General features: G+C 25.7%; 1 protein-coding gene across 1 annotated transcript in view; it reads left to right on the top strand.

Annotated features, from left to right (window-relative positions):
• Positions 1-22452, top strand: part of LOC127282032 (uncharacterized) — a 347280-nt gene that overhangs the window by 272242 nt on the left and 52586 nt on the right. Inside the window, exon 13 of the mRNA XM_051306104.1 lies at positions 9468-9593. Coding sequence (XP_051162061.1) covers positions 9468-9593 — 126 coding nt within the window. The remainder of the gene's footprint in view (positions 1-9467; positions 9594-22452) is intronic.

The raw sequence follows: 22452 nt of genomic DNA, 5'->3' as shown, positions 1-22452 counted from the left end.
TAAATTATATTTATTATTTTGAAATAATAATATAATAATAATTATTATTATATTAAGAAGAAGGACTAATAATTAATTATTATTATTAATTATAAAAATTAATTATTATTATAATTATTATAATAATTATTATTATTAATTATTATTGTTAAAAATTAATTTTTATTATTATTAATTATTATTATTAATCATTATTATTTTCAAATTAATTATTATTCTTATTATATATATATATATTATTATTATTATTAATAATTATTAATATAATTTTATTTATTAAGTTGACGGGACAATATTTTTATAAATAAAAAAAATATTATTTTACAAAAAGAAAAAAACTAATAAGGAGAAAAAATTTAAAAATTGAAAAATAGAATTGGAATGTTTAGATTATTATCTAGACGCATAGAGAAAAATGACAAAGGTTTTGTTAAGTAGTTGATTAGCATTTCTAGGAAAAATACCGGGGAGCTTCTTGTAGGAACATTTTTTATTTAATGTTATTTGAAGGGACCTTCTTCTTTTTTTTCTTTATTTCTTTAATGTAGTCAATTGAGATCGGCAGTTTTACAAAGCGATGAGGGTCGAGTCGAATTTTACGCGCTTGTAATCGTCGTTCCTTATATATATATGATCTAATAACATTAACTCTGTTACTGTCTTGTCATATGTGTGTATAACATCCTGTCGCGTACTTATCTTATCGAGGGCATGTGATAAGCAACTAGCAGTGCGTCTTGTTCTTTGAAATTATATGTCTTCATTGCTTCACCTTAATGCAAACTTCCCATGCAAGTGTATACTAAAATTAACTCACCTGCTTTATACACTCATCATCTGCTTTTATAATCGGTAAAATAATCATTTTTATTTACAAAAAAAAATAAAAACACCTGCGCGGATTTTTTTTTAGTTGGCACTAAAAAAAAATTAAATTTTTATTTTCATTTTGAAATTTAGAGAATTTTGAAGTTTGAAAAAAAAATTATTGAACTTTTTTTTAAAAATTTATTTCAATATAGAGAGAACAGTAAACCCTCGATAATAATTGTAGTTATTAATATGACTATATATATATATATACAGTTATCGAAAGTCCAATGTAAATATGATTATTTTTACTGTTAGTCCAGTGTATTTTTATTAAAACTTTAATTATCATTTTCAGTGATTGTTAAAGAAAAATAAATTCTCATAAATTGATAATAAAATAACTATTATTAACTATACAGTTATCGAGGGTCTACTGTATCAATTTTTTTTTTCTTAATCAAATATCAATAGCTGTACATATAGTTGTCCTACATTATTTACTTACAATTAGTGGTTGACATATTATAATACAACTATATAATAATAATTACAATAATAATAGTAATTAAAATATTATTAATAACAATTAATAGTGATATTAATATTAGTAATTAATTATTTATTATTATAATAAAAACATTAATTATTAGTAATAAATTAATTAATTACTAATAACAAATTAATATTAATATTATTAATAATAATTAATAGTAATATTAATAATATTAATACAGTAATAGTAATATAGTAATAGTAATATTAACAATAATAAAAATATTAATATTATTATTTAGTTTAATTATCATTTTATTTAAATTTGGTAATAATTTTTCCATTAAATATATTTTTTTTTTTTATTCCGCTTAGGTAAGAAAAAAAAAACGATCACGCCCTATCGCGCTTGAAGTTAAAGTTCGCAATAATTGTCAGAACACTTTCTTTTGAAATAATATTTATGATCACAGAAAGAAAGTGCCCTGAAGAAAAGATTTTCTTGATTAGCGAGAATATTTGAAGTTTTAATGCACATGCCAAGAGAGATAAAATTTAAGGGAAAAAAAAGAAAAAAATTTTTTTTAAGAAAGGTTCATATATATATATTGTTTGATGAATGTTGTCTTGATGGTAAAGCGTTAGCGAGAATTGCATGAGATATAATGAGGATACAATTTACTCCTAATATAAGAAGATACGCGTCATATTTTACGAGCAAAAGCACCTCGCTTCCGTACCATGTATGGCATGTGTATAACCAGTTGCATTCTGTATGTGTGTGTGTGTGTATAGTCCAAGATATCTCGCCCTTAACGAGGGCAAAGAATTTTTCTTTCAATTAAACAGCATCCAAAAGCCAATTTTTTCCCTCTAATCGAAATATTTTTAATTTTTCAAATTTTTAACAGTAATTTTTTTTTTAATATTAATAAAAATAAAAATTATTTCTAATTTAACTAGAAAAAAATTTGATTCTAATAATTGATTGTCTATTATCAAATAAATATTTATTTGTATCAACTAATTATTTATTTGTATCAAATAATTATTTATTTGTATCAACTAATTATTATGAAATAGAGACTTTATAGAAAAATTCTTAATACCCAGACAGGATTTCAATTTTTACTAAAAAAAAAGAAAATTGGTTTTATTTATTAATTTTTTAATATTCTTTTATATAAACGACATTTTTCAAATAATATTGCCCGAAGAACAAACAAACGATAAATCTTTATTGCTGTAATAAATATGATCTCACGACTAGTGCAAGTTCTCTATCCCCCCTCCCACATGTTCTTCTAAACACAATTCTCCCCCCTCTTCCCTTCAACATTTATAGCGAGAATTATAATTCATGAGCTACTGAAGCATAAGAACTAATCTTATAACTCTCTCAGTAAAACCTTTTACGATTTGTATAACTAGCTCGTTTTCAACTCTTTTTATAAACGATTAGCTACGGCTAAATTGGTAAATCATAATTCAAAATTGTACAATCGAAAAAAAAAATCGACTTTTGCATGATCGATTTCATTTTATTCAATTGCAAACAGTTTTATTTGCTTGGGAATAAACTTATATATACGATTCTTGTACAGTTGATAAATTACAATATGTGTTGGTTTATAATTATTATTTTTAATTTTTTTTATTTATTGCCTCGCAATATATCGTAATTTTTTTTTTTTAATATAATTATAACAATTAATTATTTGATCAAAATTTTTTCGATTCGATTAAATTTTTTTTTATTATTATTATTATTTATAATAATAATTATTTATTATTATATAAATTATATTTATATAATAATATATTTATATAATAAATTATTATTTCCTATATTATTGTTTTTTTGTAAGCCCGTTTATTAAATAAATAAATTATTATTTAATTTTAATTTATTTTTTTAATTTTTTTTTTAATTTTTATTTTTAAAAAAATTTATTAAAATGAGGAAAATACTACCGGAAATGTTATTTGTCACCGATTAACGTTGGAGATTTAACCTTTAATTAAATGATTTAATAACTCGGATATAAAGTAGTATGAGAATTGTAAGAGCAACTAATTCCGTGGGAATGAGTGTTAATTGTCAATAAAATGTTTCGCTGAACACTTTTCTTTTCTTTTTTTTTTTTGTATCACTAAAAGCAAAAGCGTGTTACGCACAAGAAAAGAGTCTCTGCTGAGAGATGCTTGAAGAATATTTTCCTATATATAAAACATACAAGTGAAGTTGAAAAGCGAAAGGATTTCATGTTTTGACTCGATTAAAATAAATATTGAACCAGAAAGTCTTTGAATGAAAGTTCAGACTTGCGTCTTCTCAAACAAATGATTTTTATCCTTTTTGCAAAAAAAAAAAAAAATATAAATATATAAAAAAATTAAATAATTTTTAAACAGAATTATAATAAAACTAATTTCCAAACAAATTATAAATTTTTTGGTCCATTTGGACTACGGGAAATGTTTTTGTAAATAAATAAATAAAATTATTTCCATTTATAAATTAATAATAAATAATATAAATAATTTTTTAATAATTATAAAAAAAATAATTTGCAAATAATTATAATAAATTTTTCGAAAATATTTTAACCATCCTTAAAGAGGAGAAAAAAAAAGAGGAAAAATTTCAAGAGGAAAAAATGTAGAAATTTTCCTCTCAGTTTAAAATTATTTGTTTGTTTGTTTGTTTATTTGTTTTATTTAGAGAATATACTTTGTATTGAAAATTAATTGACAAATAGCGCGTGTGTGATTCTAAATATCGTCGTCAGTAGAGTTTGAGTGATAGTGAACTTTATAGATTTCTCGCGTGGGCGACCCGCACGAGCGGGAATAAAACTCGGTCCATTAATCTGCGTTGAGTCGCGATTTGCCGTTTGAGACACGCAAACCCGTGTCGCGCCACAGTATACCGCGCGCGATATTATCGTTTTCAAATCGGTTGTAAAAAAAAATAATTTTTTTTTTCTTTCTTTTTTTTTTAAGCGCGTTTGAATAAATTGCCCGCGAATCATTCGCGTTCCCCAAAAACAAAAACGCAGATTCCATATAATCAAGTTTGTCCATCTTTATAGGTTTGCTTTTATTTTTTTTAACAAAAAATTTTATTAAAACAAATTTTTATACTATTCCTTTAATTATTTGTTTAAATTAATTAATAAATTAATTAACAATTTATTTATTTTTTTATATTTGCAAAATAATAATAGAATTCATATACCTATTTGTTTAAAATTGATTAATTATTTATTTGATTATTTATATTTATTTATTTTTATTAATTTCATTATTTATAATTTATTTATTTTTATTGTTTATTTTCTTCGTTTTATTAGTTATAAATTATAATTATAAATTAATTATAAATAATTATAATATTTTATTTCTTTATTAATTTGTTTATTAGTTCATTTGTTTATTTATTAGTTAATTAATATTTTGGAAAAATTATTTAAACATTTGCTAAATTATTTATGTTTATTTAATTGTTCTTCTGATTTTGATTTGTATTTGTTTTTTTGTTACATTATTTATTTGAAGATATTTTATTATTTATGTATTTGTTTACTTATTTGACTAATTATTTATTTATTTATTTATTTATTTATTTACAACACCAGTTCCCGCAGTCCGCAGTCAATATTAATTAATTAATAATATTTAATAATAAATAAATAATAATTATAATAAATAAATAATTAATTACTTAATAATAAAATAAATAATTTCATTAATTAATTAACAATAAAAACAAATAATTAAATTAATTAATTAACAATAAAAATAAATAAAACCAAAATAAAATTAAAAAAATAATAAAATTCTTAACTTTGAGTTTAATTTAAACAAAATAATTGTTTACAATACTTTTTGTAAATTTTCCAATAAAGTTCCTGAGGTTTTTTTTTTTTTTATTGAAATTCACTTTCGAATATAATGAGAAATATATATATATATATTTAATTGATATTTGAGATATACATTAAGGCACGTAATTTCTAATTGCTACGAGGGAAAACACTTAACTGACCTTAAGATATGTTTATGACTCCGGAAAATCGTTTCACTGAATCAGTTACGCTTTTACGTTGTGCCAACATATCGGTGAAAATCTCTTGTCAACATTGATCCATTATAAAATATAAATACAATATATGAAATTACGAGATCGATTTTAAAATTCTTGTTTATTGTATAATTTTACTAATTTTTTTACTGATCAACTTTTTTCTTCTAATAATATTTTCGAAATCTTATTGTTATATTAATAAATTTTTTATTTAATAATAATTATTATATTAATAAATTATTAATAATAATTATTACATTAATAAATTATTAATAATATTTATTACATTAATAAATTATTATTTACTACTAATTATTATTAAATAATTAAATAATAATTATTAATTAATAATAAGTGAATAATTATTGTTATATTATTTATTTAATTAATTTGTTTATTTAATTACTATTATTTATTCACATGTAAACGGGCTTATAAAAAAGAAAAATGCGCCCTATATGAATATTATTATTATTATTATCATTATTATTATTATTATTATTATTATTATTACAAAGTAATATAATTACTGTTATATAATTTATTGTTTTATTATACAATTATTATTATATTGCTATTATTATCTTTATTATTACCAGTGATTTCTACCAGTGATTTATTCTCCTGCAATCACTTCCTGCTTTTTCCGATTTACTTCCTCCCCCCCCTCCTAAAACCCGAGGTCATTTTGACCCAATGAGCTGAAATTTGGTACAAAATTTTTTATTCCCCTTTTTTTCACACAATTTCAAATCATTTCCTTTTTTTTCTTAAATCTTCTCTAAAATTTCTGATCTCAATTGCAAAGATACTTCGAGTTCCACAAGAAAACTTGTGTGAATGAAAGCAAACTACATTCCAATTACCATATAAATACATAAACCATTTTCTGTCCATATATAAATAAAATGAAATTATTCCAAAAACTAATGGAAATGAAAATTTTTTTTTTGTATATGAAACCTAAATACCATCTCGCGGAAGTCGCGTGGCAGGTTTTGCATATAGAGTTGCAAAAGCGCCGTTGGGAGGTGAAACAAGTTAAAAGAGAGAGAAAGAGAGAGAGAGACTTGTCGGGAAAAGGCGCGAGATTGAGTCTCATAGCGCGGGAGGAGGTCATGTTCGCAGATTCGCACAGCACGGATGCTGCAAGGGGTTCCATATAGTAGATGCGATGTATATATATAGAGAGAGAAATACAAGTCTTGTGAGGATCAGTCGCGCGGGATTCTTAACATGGCCCAGTGACCCGAATAACCCAATGGTTAACTTTATAATCGAACTCTCGCTTCCTCTCTCTTTCGCCTTCGGTCTTTTCGCCGATCTTTATCCCTCATTCTCACGCAAGATGGCGTTTGTGTATTGAACCTAAAAGAGAGAGAGAGAGAGAGAGAGAGAGAGAGAGAGAGAGAGAGAGAGAGAGAACTAAAAAAGCCCCTTGGGCTTCACGAAGACGTTACTCATGATCATCAAAGACCTCCCTCGCCTTCAAAAGAAGAAGAAGAAGAAGAAGAAAAAGTGAAGTTCACCTCCTCCCGCCTTTTTCTTTGCCCCCTTTCAAAAATCTTTCTTTCTTTCTTTCTTCATCTTATTACTTGGATCTTTCTCCGCCTTTTCTTTATATATATATATATTCTCTTTCACACTCTCTGTGTGATGCGCGCCCCTTAATTATCCCCCTTTTGATTTTTTTTTTTTTTTTTTTTTTTTATTCGATTTTTCTTTATAAGGTTCTCGCGAACCTGTCGGATGATTAATAGTACCAAATGCGTTCTAATTAAGCACCGAGAGAGGATTTAAGTTCCTCGTTACTCTTGTGATGCACTTGCGTTCAAATCGACCCGAATTTCTACAATTATACGCCCCCAGGACTTGTTACGCCCTCTTTGGAAAAAAAAAAAAAAATTTATTTCCCACTTTTGCATCTGATATTTATGTGGTTTATTGCAAATCGTTTTTTTTTTTTTTTTTGATAAGTTACAATGATTTTTTTTTTAATTGCGATATTTTTTTTTTCTTTTTATTTGCGTGAAGGGAGTGTGGGAAAAAAATTTTTTTATTGAAACAGCAAAAGGTTTCACTGTACAGTGAAAAAAAATTTTGTTGATTTAAATAATCGATTGGGTGTAAAATAAATGAATATAAAAAATTTTAAGTAAATAAATATTTACTTGTAACTAATTTTTTTATTTGAAAAAAAAAGTATACTTGACTATTATCAAATAATTTTTTATTTCAAATAAATTATTTAAACATTGTTAAATAATTTTTATTTCAAAAAAAAATTTTCTTGACTATTATAAATTATTTTTTATTGCAAATAATAAATTATTATTCGTAATAATTATTTATTTATTAACAAGTAGATTTTTTTTTTTAAATAAAAATTCCCCTTCTCCTGCCGGTCAAAAATTAGAGTATAATTAAAAAAAATGCAGTACAATTAAAAAATATAATATAAAAAAAATAATAATTTTAATTATAGTGAAATAATAATCTATTAAAAAGGAAAAAATAATTAATTTCTCCTTCATAGGGAATGACTGTTTTCTTCTTTTTAAAAGGATACGAGGCTTTTATCAGTAAAGGCAGATTCTTCTGACGATTTGTCATTTGTTGCAATATTGTTTGTCCATATGTAGAAATGATATATGATCCAAAGGATCAACCATACAATTTTTTTTTTTTTTTTTGTTTTTTTTTAAGGACCATCATTCGACTCCCATAAATAATTTCTCTTCCTCTTGCCTTCAAAAAAAAGAAAAAAAAAAAAATTCCTATGAAACAACCACGTGCGCTCGCGATCCACTCTTAATTACCCAATTCAGAACCAATTTCTTTCTGCATATCGATCATTCGCCAAACGTGTTATGATTCGAGACTATAGAACTCGTTTCGAACCTGTTGAATAATTTTTTTTTCTCTGCTTTTTGTTATACATTCTCGGTGAAAGAATTTAAGAAATTTTATATATATATGTATTGTTAAAATTAGTAAAGTTATGTAAAAAATTTATTTTTTTTTTTTAGAAATTATTTGTTTATACGTAATAAACACGAAAATAGCCCTTTCGTACAAAGTACTCCTGTAATTACTCTTATAATTAATTATAATTAATTAATTATTAATTGAAATAATTTATTATTACTAATAATTAGTACCAAACATTTGTGGTACCAAACTATGGTGGTACCAATCAATAGTAGTACCAATCTATGATGGTACCAATTAATTGCGGCACCAAACTATGGTGGTACCAAAACTATGGTGGTACCAAATTATGGAGGTACCAAACTATGGTGGTACCAAATTATGGAGGTACCAAACTATGGTGGTACCAATTAATTGTGGTATAAAACTATGGTCGTGCCAAATTATGGAGGTACCAAACTATGGTGGTACCAATTAATTGTGGTATAAAACTATGGTGGTACCAATACATTGTGGTACCAAACTATGGTGTTACCAAACTATGGTAGTACCAAACATTTGTGGTACCAAACTATGGTGGTACCAATCAATAGTAGTACCAATCTATGATGGTACCAATTAATTGCGGCACCAAACTATGGTGGTACCAAAACTATGGTGGTACCAATCTATGATGGTACCAATCTATGATGGTACCAATTAATTGCGGCACCAAACTATGGTGGTACCAAAACTATGGTGGTACCAAATTATGGAGGTACCAAATTATGGAGGTGCCAAACTATGGTGGTACCAATTAATTGTGGTATAAAACTATGGTGGTACCAATACATTGTGGTACCAAACTATGGTGGTACCAATCAATAGTGGTACTAATCAATAGTGGTACCAAGCTATGGTGGTAAATTAGTAATTGATAAATTATTTCCTACTATTAATTATTACAAATTAATTACAAAATGATTAATTAATAATATATTAGTAATTATTATTCAAGAACTTATATATTATTATCAATTTGTAAGGTAGAATAAAATTGATAAATATATATAGGAAATTCTTTTAATTAAAATTATATAAAAATAATTATTGATTTAAAAGAAGAAGAAAATTTAATTGTGACTGCGGTTTTTTGTTACAGATTTTGTCCTGGCTTTGTAAAAAAGGTGAAGACATTCTTTCAAAACACGCTCAGCACGCGGCTTCAACACTTACAACTGCACGAGACCACGAGAGGGAATTTGAAAAGTTTTACTTCACGTCCATGGTGAGTAACAAAAAAACAAAAATTTTTTCTTCTATTTTTACTGATTTTATTGTCATTTCTTTTAAAAATTAATCAAAATTTTCAAATAATTTATTATCGAAAACCAAACCAAACCCACTATTAACAGACATTTAACAAAAAATTGAATTAACATTAATTTAAAAAAGCGAATACAGAAAAAAATATTATTTTATTCAGAAAAATCGTTTATTTGTCAATTGTCAAATAATAATTATTAATATAATAATATAATAATATAATAATTAATAATATTAATATATTAATTAACAATATTTATTTTTATTAAATAATTATTAGAGTCAATTAAATGGTATTTTTTCAAATAGTAAAATTTGGTTCAAATATAGTTTATTTAATTTTAATAATTATTTGGCTCAGATAAATATTTATTTGATTATTGATAAGTAATCAATTATTTAAATGAAATAAATTTTGTTTTCGGTTATATTACCAGAATTATTGATTTACTATTTTTTTTTAAATTTTAATTATTTTTATTTTCAAATTAACCAATTTTAATTTAAAAATACATCCTCTACGAAGGAGAAGGTGGGAAAAATTTGTTAATTTTCTCCTGAGTGGGAATAGTTTGCCCTTCAAAAATCTGTATAATTTAAATATGTCGCTGATAGTCAATACTTTCATAGGTTTCTCTTTTTCACGATTCATTGAGCATCTGTCAAGCTTGTCAAAAATTTAAGTTTTGCAAACGATCACATAATGATCGCAAAGAAGCAAAAAGAATAGTAAATATATATATATATATATATTATATATCTCGACTAAAATAGAGATCAGATGTTAAATAGTTTCTTTGAGTCAATTTATCTTTTATCTTTCCTTTTATTATTAAGACAAGAGAAAAAACAGATTCCCTCTCTCTCTCTCTCTCTCTTTCTCTAAGTTGAAACACACGTCGAAGACATAGCGATAACTGTCATTAATGTTACTCTTTGATCCCATACCTATATGCGGTATCATATTCATGGGAAGGTTGCAGAATTTTCAATAATAAATAATAAGAAATTAATGGAGAAGAAGCTGGTCGTTTGTTATTCCCTGATTACTTTCACTGGTCGGTTTCTCATATTAGTTTCAATCATTTCTATATATATTTCCTAAAAGTTCATAGGGTGAACGATGTTTCTCTCTCTCTCTCTATATATATATAATATACATGTTGATAAATTTTAATCTTTTTTTAAATTCCAAGAATTTTTGATCGTTTCTCTGAAAAAATGATCTTTTTCTCAAAAAACGTGATTTTATGCCAAAAAATTGCATTCACGGAAAAAAATCTTCACCTTAAACAGCGATAAGTTTCACTGGAACAGCGATATATTTTACTAAAATAGCGAAAGTTATCGCTATTCTAGAGAAACGTATAGCTGTTCCAGATAAAGATTTTCTTCCTTGTTTCATTCAAAAAACGTTTATTAAACAAAAATATTAATTTAGAACTGAAAAAGTAACTAAACCAATTTATTTCAATTTTAATTGTGTTACTAATAAATTATGGTACCAATTAATGGAATTACCAAATTATGGTGGTACCAATCTCTGGTGGTACCAATCTCTGGTGGTACCAATCTCTGGTGGTACCAATCTCTGGTGGTACCTATTAATGGTGGTACCAATCTCTGGTGGTACCAATCTCTGGTGGTACCAATCTCTGATGGTACCAATCTCTGGTGGTACCAATCTCTGGTGGTACCAATCTCTGGTGGTACCTATTAATGGTGGTACCAATCTCTGGTGGTACCAATTAATGGTATTACCAAATTATGGTGGTACCAATCTCTGGTGGTACCAATTAATGTCGGCATCAAACTATAATAGCACCTAACATTAGTGGCACCAAAACTATGATGGTAATGTAATGTAAAAAAAAAATTAATTAATTAGTTAGTTATTTTTTATTTAATTAAAAAAAACACGATTAACATTTAATTTTTTCAATTAGCGATTTTTCGAAAACATCTAAAAAAAAATTGTAGGTATCGATTTTACCGACCGGTGATATTGATAAATTGGTCGATAACAGTCCCTGCGATTTATCATCGATCGTTACTTACCGACATTTTGATCGATATCACTGATGGTAAGTTAGATATCTAGAAATTTTTTTTTCTTTTCCAGTTTAATCATTCAAAAAAAAAGGGAATTTATTTTCTAAACTATTAATTTATTTCAAGAAAGTTGAAATAAATTATTTTTCTATGATTTTTTGGAGTTTTATAAAATATTAATATTAATTTCGAATAGTCCAGTTAGTGGCGACGCCAAACGATTTAACTTTCAAGTTAGTGAAAGTTTTGCGATCGTAGAAATCTTTTGAACCGACAGCGGTACACAGTCATGCAAGTAGTAACAGCCATTTTTGATCAGACACTGAATGTGATGATTTTTAACAAATTTTTAATATTCGACGTAATCATAAATATTAATTTATTTTTTTATTATTTATTATTTATTTACAATAATCAGTAGTTAGGTCAGTTATAGTCAGCCATTATTTATATAATAAAGTAAATTGTTCAAAAATTAAAAAGTGAAAAGTTTGTTACTTCAAAATTTAAATTTTTTTTTCAATTTTCAGTAGTATAGATCACGTTTAGTCAGACAGGCATTATTTATTAATAAAATAATAAAATAAATAAGTTTAAATAAAATAATTTAAAAAATTTGTTTAATTTAAATTAATTTAAAAAATAGTAGCAATGAAAATATAGTTTCACAAAATATTAATTGCTTTTGTTAGAAAATAAATTTTCCAGTAGTACAGGTAAATTATAGTCAGACAATGTTGCGAATTGTGAATAACTTTTTTGCTACTTTAATTAAAATTTAAATATTCGAAAAATAAATTTTATTTTTTAATTGAAAAAATAAATCTTTTATAATTTACATTAACAAGTAGTAAAATCCGTTTTTTGTCAGTCAGTGGCAATTAAGTAGTAAATGTCAAATTCTAGTCAAACGAATGTTTTTATTAGGCAAATAATAAAAATTATAAAAATAAAAATATTAAAAATAATAAAAATAAAAATATTAAAAATAATAAAAAATAAATAATAATAAAAATAAATTATTTAAGAACTGTAATTGTAAATAATAAATTGTTCAACGATTGTTCGACTAGACAAAACATTTATTTATAGAAATTCTTTACATGGTTTTTTTTTAAAGTAAATTATCAGATTTCTGATAACATTGAACCGGCAAGTGTAAGTAAAAGTTTTTTTTCTTTTCTTTTTTTTTTTTTTTTTTATTTTTACACATCCTACATATATACAATCAAGTTGAATGGAAGTCAGTAGATTAGTAATCGTTAAGAGAGAAAACTCGATTCGTTACTTACCTGACGATAGAACTTATCTGCAGGAGTACCGTTTTCGTATCAATTCGAAACTTTCAAGAATTATTCCAAAGTGTGTCCTCGATTTTTTTTCCTCTTTTTCTTCGTCAAGTTTCACCTAACTATCTATCAAGTTTTTGTCGATTTTGTTTTTTTGTGTCTCTAAACTTTTTTTTTTATAAGAAAAAATGAGAATAGACTCATTATCTATTTAGACTTTAATAGACAAAAGTGAAAAAGAACATTATTCTTATAATTTTTTTTAATATTAATATTTAATATATATATATGCCATTGTTTTGTACCACTATTATTTGGTACCGCCATTAATTGGTACCACAATGTATTAGTAACACAATTAATTGGGTACCACAACGTATTGGTAACATAATTAATTGATACCACCATAGTTTGGTACCATCATAGTTTGGTACCACAATAATTTGGTACCACATTGTATTAGTAACACAATTAATTGATACTCTCATAGTTTGGTACTACCATAGTTTGGAACCACCATAGCTTAGTACCACCATAGCTAGGTGCCACCATAGTTTGGTGCCGCCATAATTTGGTACCACCATTAATTGGTACCACCATTAATTGATACTGTTATTAATTAGTACCACCATTGATTGGTACCACAATGAATTGGTAACACAATTAATAGGTACTATCATATTTTAGTACTACCATAGTTTGGTACGACTGTAGTTTAGTACCACCATAGTTTGGTACCACGATTAATTGGTACCACAATTAATTAGTACTGCCATAGTTTATTACCACCATAATTTGGTACCACCATAGCTTGGTACCACCATAGTTTGGTGCCGACATAGTTTGATACCACCATAGTTTGGTGCCGCCATAGTTTGATACCACCATAGTTTGGTGCCGCCATAGTTTGCTACCACCATAGTTTGGTGCCGTCATAATTTGGTACCGCCATTAATTAGTACCACCATTGATTGGTACCACCATAGTTTGGTACCACCATACTTTGGTACCACCATAATTTGGTACCACAATGTATTGGTAGCACAATTCATTGATACTATCATAGTTTGGTACTATCATAGTTTGGTACTACCATAGTTTGGTATCACGATTAATTGGTACCACCATTAAATGGTACCACGATTAATTGGTACAACAATGTATTGGTACCACTATAGTTTGGTACCACCATAGTTTGGTACTATAATAGTTTGGTGCCGCAATTAATTGGTACCATCATAGATTGGTACCACAATGTATTAGTAATATAATTAATTGGTACCACGATATTTCGGTACCACCATTAATAAATATTTATTTGCCCTAAGTAAAATATATGAATAATAAAATTTGTCGGTGAACTTTAAAAGAGTAGAAATTGCATTTTGTTATTTTATAATGTCATTGCACTTTGCAAGCGCCACAAACGCCTTTACTTCAACTCTCACGTGTATTGCGACATAAATATTCGTAAAAGAGTGAGGGAGAGAGAAACAAAAGAAATGACATTACGCATGTGGTTCATTATACGCGTAGGTGCAAAAAGGAAAATAAAATTTTTTTTTTTTTTTAACGTACCAAACACAAAGTAGGTTAACACACGTTTAAAGTGGAACAAAAATAAGGTAGCTAACCAAATAGGAATGTATAGTTAACCAATATAGAAAGGCGTAACTTTGACGATTTATATATATATAAATGTAACGAGCGAAATATCAATCGACCTTGGCCAGACAAATATGTCTCGCCCTTTTTCCATTCTTCCTTCTTATAAATATATATTGGCACATATTCTATTTCCGCATAGTAATAATTTTTTGAAATTCACATTCAATTTTCAATTATTTTTCCACGTAAAAAAAATTATAATAATTTGTATTATAATAGTTTATAATAATAATGGTAGTAATAAAATAATAATAAAAAATAATAAAAATAATAATAATATAGTCATAATAATATATTAATTAATTATTAATTAATTATTAATAATAAAATAATAATAAATAATAGTTTTATTGATTTTTTCTTATTTTTCACGAGATTATGAAATTTATCATCGTTAACTTTGTTTGTTTTTTTCTTTTTTTTTTTTTAAGTAAAAGTTGAGAAATTGCTATTGAATTTTATTGATCGTTAGTCATTTTCTGGATCCCAAATGGATTCCACCGATGATGCAATTGAGACCGCAATCGAAAAGTGTGTGAAAGCATTTGCGGTTATGTGGAACGCGTGTAAAAAAAATTTACTGTCACATATATATTGACAAAAGTTTAAAAAAAAAAAAAGAATTCCATTTTTATGTAATATGTTACACATTCATATACACAATATATATATTATAAAATAAAGAAAAGTCATAATTTTTAAATGATAGGAGAAAAATCTATTTCCTTATGGACAATAATAATATATCTTTGAATTATGTTTGTGTAACAAATATTTTTTACTAATCCAACAAATATTTTGTCTAAATATAAAATTAATATTTAAAAAATTTAAATTAAGCTTAAATTAATTTAAATCGGTTAATAAATAAATTGAATTAGGTTTTAATTATAATTGAATCCGCTAATAAATAATTAATTATGTTTTAAATAATTTAAATCAGCTAATAAATAATTAATCAGGTTTTAAATAATTTAAATTAACTTTGAAATAATTGAAATTAGCTTCAAAATAATTTTAAATTTGATTTTAAATAATTTAAATTATCTTTTAACTAATTTAAACTCACATTTAATAGAGGCAAATTATTGTTTCGTTTAAAAAATTTTTCTTTTGGAAAAAAATTAATTTTTTCCAATTAGAATCGTTTTTGCATTTTAAAACTGCGCATTTAATTTGCTCTTTAAAAATTTAATGTTTTAATTTTTCATAAATAAAATTTAAAATTAGATAAAATATACGTTTTTATGAAAATTACACAAATTATGCAAATGACAAAATAGTTTATTATGAGGTTAATGAACTAAAAAAAAAAGAGACAAAGAAAACTAAAACGAAAAATTTTTTTTTTTTGCTCATAAATATAATATAAAAATTTTTATGATAATTTACCGTAACATTAAAAAGATTTATTAAGATGCAATTTACGGAAATTATACATGCATGTAATTGTACTTTATATATTTTCCTATACAGTATTAGCAAAAATTTTATTAAAAAAAAAAAAAAAAAAAAAATACTAACGCTATATTTTGATCATTTATAAACTTTCGATGAGAAAGTTTTCAATGGCGTGATAATTTCTCACCGTTGCAAATCGGCAGATGCAACATATTAATGCAATATTCATCCAAACAAGAAAATAATTCTCATGTAAATTGGAAAATTTTTTTTTTAAATTTTGTTCCCGATTTTTTTTACATATCTGAAAGAAGTGCTGAGAAAATTTTGCTAAAAGTTTCAGTGCCTTTTTGTTAAATAAATAATTTGTTAAAAACAATTTTTATTTTTTTCTATTTTTTTATTTATTATATTTATAAAAAAATTTTTTGACCGCTAGGATCTTTTATTTTACTCATAGAAAACCAAAAACTTGTTTTAAAAAATAAAAGATAAAAAAATTTTTGTTAACAAATCATTTATTAACAAAATGGTCGGTTTTATATAAAAATCAAAATTTATTTTCAATTATTCAAAAAATTGAGAAATTTTTAAATTATTTTTTTAGAACAATTTGTATTATGGTTCATTAAGCATTGGTACTATCATATTTTGGTACTACCATAGTTTGGTACGACTGTAGTTTGGTACCACCATAGTTTGGTACCACGATTAATTGGTACCACCATAATTTGGTACCACCATTAATTGGTACAACAATATATTGGTACCAGCATAGTTTGGTACTACCATAGTTTTGGTACCACCATAGTTTGGTACCACCATTAATTGGTACCACCATTAATTGGTACCACCATAATTTGGTACCACCATTAATTGGTACCACCATTAATTGGTAACACAATTAATTGGTTCAACAATATATTGGTACCACCATAGTTTGGTACTACCATAGTTTTGGTACTACCATAGTTTTGGTACCACCATAATTTGGTACCACCATTAATTGGTACCACCATAATTTGATACCACCATTAATTGGTACCACCATAATTTGGTACCACCATTAATTGGTAACACAATTAATTGGTACTATCATAGTTTGGTACCACCATAGTTTGATGCCGCAAAACCAAAGTTTGGTTTTTTTAGTTATTATAAATTTATTGAGGGGAGCAGGGGACTTAAATTGAAAGGTGATCAAATATGAAGGAAAGTTGTATATAAGTGCCATTATAGAGCCAGAGTTCAAACTAACGAGCATAACCGCCTTGTGCCGATTCTTATGATGATTTTGCGCAATCGATTTTGAAACGGTTACTGAATTTAGAATCACGTCACGTGTATATATATATATATATAATATCAGACAGATTTATCGGAAATCACGATTCTTATAGTTTTGCCGGAAATACGGCGCACTACCCCTCTTGACACATTACAATTAATTAACTAATTAATGACTGATAATAAGCGCGCATATGTAGAAACTTTCGAAATTCTTTGTATATATATATAAGAAAAGTAAAAAAAAAATCTAATCGCTATTTATCATTTACATTGTTTTCTTTCATTTTATTGCGTGCAGCAATTATTATTTATTACATAAAAGTGGAGAAAAAAAAATATATATTTAAATTTCATTGTAAATTGTTAATTAATTCAAAGAATTGCCAATTTAATTTTTCACTGGAAAATGTAATTAATTTTCTTTTTTTTTACTTTAAATTTATTTTATTTTGCGCTAATTTCCTTATATCCAAATTTTTACTTATACATATTTTTCATAAAAACAAATTTTTAATTATTTACACATTTTTTATAAAACCAAATTATTTTTCAAAAAAAATCTTCCTTTTTTTTATTTGAATATTTATTTTTCATAATAGAAAATTTTTATTTATTTATAAATATATTTTTAATTAGAAGCAAATTTTGTTTTTTAAATATAGAGTAAATAAAAAAACGGGTCAAAAAAAAATGTGAATGAAAAATTGTAATATTGTAGTTTTGAATGGAAAGTGTTTGGACAAAAAGTTCTCGCTTGAGAACAGTTACAATTTCCATTTATATAGTTTCATCATCTCACCTTGGTTGGAAGTATGTGACTTTTACATATATGTACATGATGGTCTCAGTGGGTGGTGTGATTGTGGTTGGGTCACCCACTTCACTTTTTATGATTGTCGCGTATGTAACACGACCCCAGACCACAAGATCTGCATGCCAAAGAACCTGAATTGCGCCTCGTGGTAATGAACCAGCACAAAATATTATTGTATACACTTGCAACGAAAGTATAGAGAGAATTCAAAATTCTCAAGGAAAAACACCACAATAACGCTGAAAAATTAAAAAAATTTTTTTCTTTATACAAAAAAATATTTTTTTTTAGATAAAAAAAATAACTAAATAAAAAATAACTAGATAAAATAATGAGATAAAATAATTTCTACCAAATAACATTATTTAGTGGAGAAACATAATATTTAATCAGTGAATCATTTTACTTTGATAATTTATATTTTTTCGGTTCGAAACAAAAAAAAAAAAAAAAATGTTTTTAGAGAAGAAAAGTGTAAAGATAATGCCAAAAATGTCTATAGAGGGAAATTGTCTTTTAACGATGAGGGTAAACACGATCCTTGTACTTTGCTTTAGTCTAGATTACACGAGGCACTTTCATCGCAACTATTCCATTGTGGAAATATGTATACATATATATATATATATATCCACAAAGGCATTACACGCACATTACGCAGTAATTGTAAATTACATTCTCCGGGAGCTAATGGACCAGCTTCAGTTAGTGATTATATTCCAACACCCCTTATGGATATATATTTACCTTTTGTAAAGAACAATTTATATTAATATACATAATATATAGAATTATATATGTATAGAATTCTTGTATATACGCATTCTAATCTGATTAAATTGAAATCAATCCTTCAAGACTGCTGAGTGCAAAATGATATACACCTTTCGTTTACTCAGTAATTAGTTTCTTTCCTAGACATGCAACTGGTTTTGATTCCACTTCCTATCTGTTCTAGTTACAGTATACAAAGGCGCAACTTTTTTCTCATGTTCAAGCAAAAAAATAAATTTATTATCACTCCTTAGAGCTTGGAAAAAAATATTTTATATAAAAAAAATAAACAGGAAAGAAGAAGAAAGTTAAACTAAAACTTTCATTAATTAATTCTAACATTGATAGAATTTTGGTACTACAAAAGATTTAAATTACTATTTATTGGTACAGCTAATTTAAACCACTATTTTTCGGTACAGCCACTTTTTGGTACCATTATTAATTGGTACCACAATGTATTGGTACCACCATAGTTTGGTATCGCCATAGTTTGCTACCGCCATTAATTGGAACCACCATTAATTGGTACCACCATAGTTTGGTAACACCATAGTTTGGTACCACTATTAATTGGTACCACCATTGTTCGGTACCACCATTGTTCGGTACCACCATAGTTTGGTGCCGCCATTAATTAGTACCACCATAGTTTAGAAACACCATAGTTTGGTACCACCATAGTGTGGTACCGCTATTAATTGGTACCACCATAGTTTGGTGTCGCCATTAATTGGTACCACCATAGTTTAGAAACACCATAGTTTGGTACCGCTATTAATTGGTACCACCATAGTTTGGTACCGCCATAGTTTGATACCGCTATTAATTGGTACCACCATAGTTTGGTACCGCCACTAATTGAAACCACCGTAGCTTGGTAACACCATAGTTTGATACCACTATTGTTCGGTACCACCATAGTTTGGCATCACCATAGTTTGGTACCGCCACTGAATGGTACCACCATAGTTTGGTACCGCTATTAATTGATACCACCATAGTTTGGTACCGCCATAGTTTGATACCACTATTGTTCGGTACCACCATAGTTTGGTACCGCCATTTATTGGTACCACCATAGTTTGGTACCGCCACTAAATGGTACCACCATAGTTTGGTACCGCCACTAAATGGTACCATCATAGTTTGGTACCGCTACTAAATGGTACCACCATAGTTTGGTACCGTCACTAATTGGTACCACCGTAGTTTGATACCACCATAGTTTGTTACCACTATTGTTTGGTACCAACATTATTTGGTGAATTATTGGTCGCCTTCATTTTTGTTAACTAAAAAAAATCAAAAAATTTACTAAACTACCATTAATATCACTACTATTATGTTTCTGCAATCAATATTGATATTATCATTAATCGCTGAATAATATCATTAAGTGGTGATTGGTATACTAATTTATTTCTTGTTCAAAACAAATGTGTACCAGTTCTTTTAAATTCTGATTTTAATAAATTGAAAATTTCAATTTTTTTTCTCTTTTCTTCCACTCGACATATTAGATGCAAATGAAAAGGGAGTATACATAAACCTGTTTTGCACTTATATTAATCTCCTGTAGTGTTTAGTAAACGCCTACTCTGTATTTATTTCAATCGATAGGCGATTATTACACGCACATAATGGCTATATGTGTGCTCCGATTTGAAAGAATTTCATGTTCCAATTATAGAAGTTAATAGTCATTTGTTTAAACTTAACGGTTATTTATCTAGTCATATATATATATGAATTACAAAAGAATTTTTTAAATTATTTTTTTATTAAAAAAAATTTATTTTCTTAAATTAAAATTTTTATTTTTAGTATTTATTTTTTTTTAAATTTTTTCTCGTTAACTATTTGTATTCTATTTACTAAATAGATTCAGTAAATAAAACTCCCGTGCGACAGTATAAATTCAATGTTTAGTATTCGAAAAGTTTCGAAATGAGGCTGCTGTTTCAATATTTCCTCAGTCTGATAGGAAACGTTTCTCATGACCCATGATATCCACTTAAGCTCCCTTATCACGTCTTGACTTTATTGGTCCTTTTTTTCGAGAATAAACTCCTATCGTATACTCTGTGGAATGTTTACCTAATAGCTTATCCCATTTTTGGAAGACCGAAGTAATCTATACGCACAGTGAAAATAGATCTCATTTTGTAAAAAAAAAAAAAAAAAATAGTTAAAAAAATTGTACAAAACAGTCGATATTAGGATTATGTATTCGTAAAAAAATATGTTTTCACACTTTTCTCATTGATCCTTCTATAAAAATATTTCTCTCTTTTATTCCTTTTTAGTATAACAAAAAATATATGATTATATAAATTACTTTTCTACAGAAAAAAGTGAATATAACAAATTTGTGTTTTTTCTCACTCTCTTTATGGTTGAAACCATAAAAATTGAAAATCATGAATGTTTATAAAAGTTTAAAAAAAAAAAAAATCTTCGTGAAAGTTTAGAAATGCTAATTAATGAGAGACACACTTTTGCGGTCTTCGTTTACAGTTATAATGAAAACGGTAGTGCAATTGCATAATTACTAATCTAATCTAACAAAATATCATATATCCAATATTTATGCAGAAAATTGACATTTTATTAAAATATATTGTAACTAAAAATTTTTATATATATTATAAATATTAAACAAACTTTTGTTTTTTTTTTTAGAGAAAAATATAAATTCAAAACAAGTTTAATAACATTACTAATTAAAATTTGTAAATAAATTTAATAATGAATGGAAAAAATGTTTTTAATTTCTAATATCGTATTGCGATAAACAACAAATTTAACATTTTGTTATTTAATATATTGCGAGTAGGTAATATTAACTAATAAATTATAATATCAACCAAACTAGAACTTTTATGACCCAATATAAAAAAAACTGCTTTTTATCACTTGGTAATTTAAAAAAAAAATGGTTATTAGTCTTATTCATCAAAACTCATTTTTTTTTTGAATATATTAAAAGATTTTCATTTCAAAACATTCTATATATGCGCAAGTAAATCGTTTGATTAATTTTTGAAAATTTCATAAAATATATATATACAATATGTTTCAAGGTCACTGAATTTTTCTCTTCATTTTTTTTTGACAGTAGTTCGAAAAATTATCATGGTGATAAGTCATTTTTTTTTTTTCGTCTATAATAACTGTTATCTAACAACGAATTATTCAATTCAAAACAAAATTTTGTGATATAACAGTTCACAAGTACGCAATAATATATATATATTCTTTATAAATTTTTCTCGCCGCTATAAATACAATCATCATCGTAATAAATATATTAATAATTTATTATAATAATATGCATATCACACACGCGCGATATAATTAGATTTTAGTTCTAATAATAATATATATCTAAAATAATATTATTACAACTGAATTTAATTATATAAATATAAATTTATAATTATCAAAAATAATTATATTATATTATATTACTATGGTACCAGTAAATTTGGTATTAGTTATATTGGTACCAATTACTTTTGTACCAGTTA

This window comes from Leptopilina boulardi, unplaced genomic scaffold (genome assembly GCF_019393585.1).
Source record: "Leptopilina boulardi isolate dan_hultmark-lab unplaced genomic scaffold, ZJU_Lbou_2.1 LbouV2_278, whole genome shotgun sequence".
Classification (NCBI taxonomy): domain Eukaryota; kingdom Metazoa; phylum Arthropoda; class Insecta; order Hymenoptera; family Figitidae; genus Leptopilina; species Leptopilina boulardi.
The sequence above is the reverse complement of the archived record's forward strand: the minus strand, read 5'-3'. Positions and strand labels throughout refer to the sequence as shown.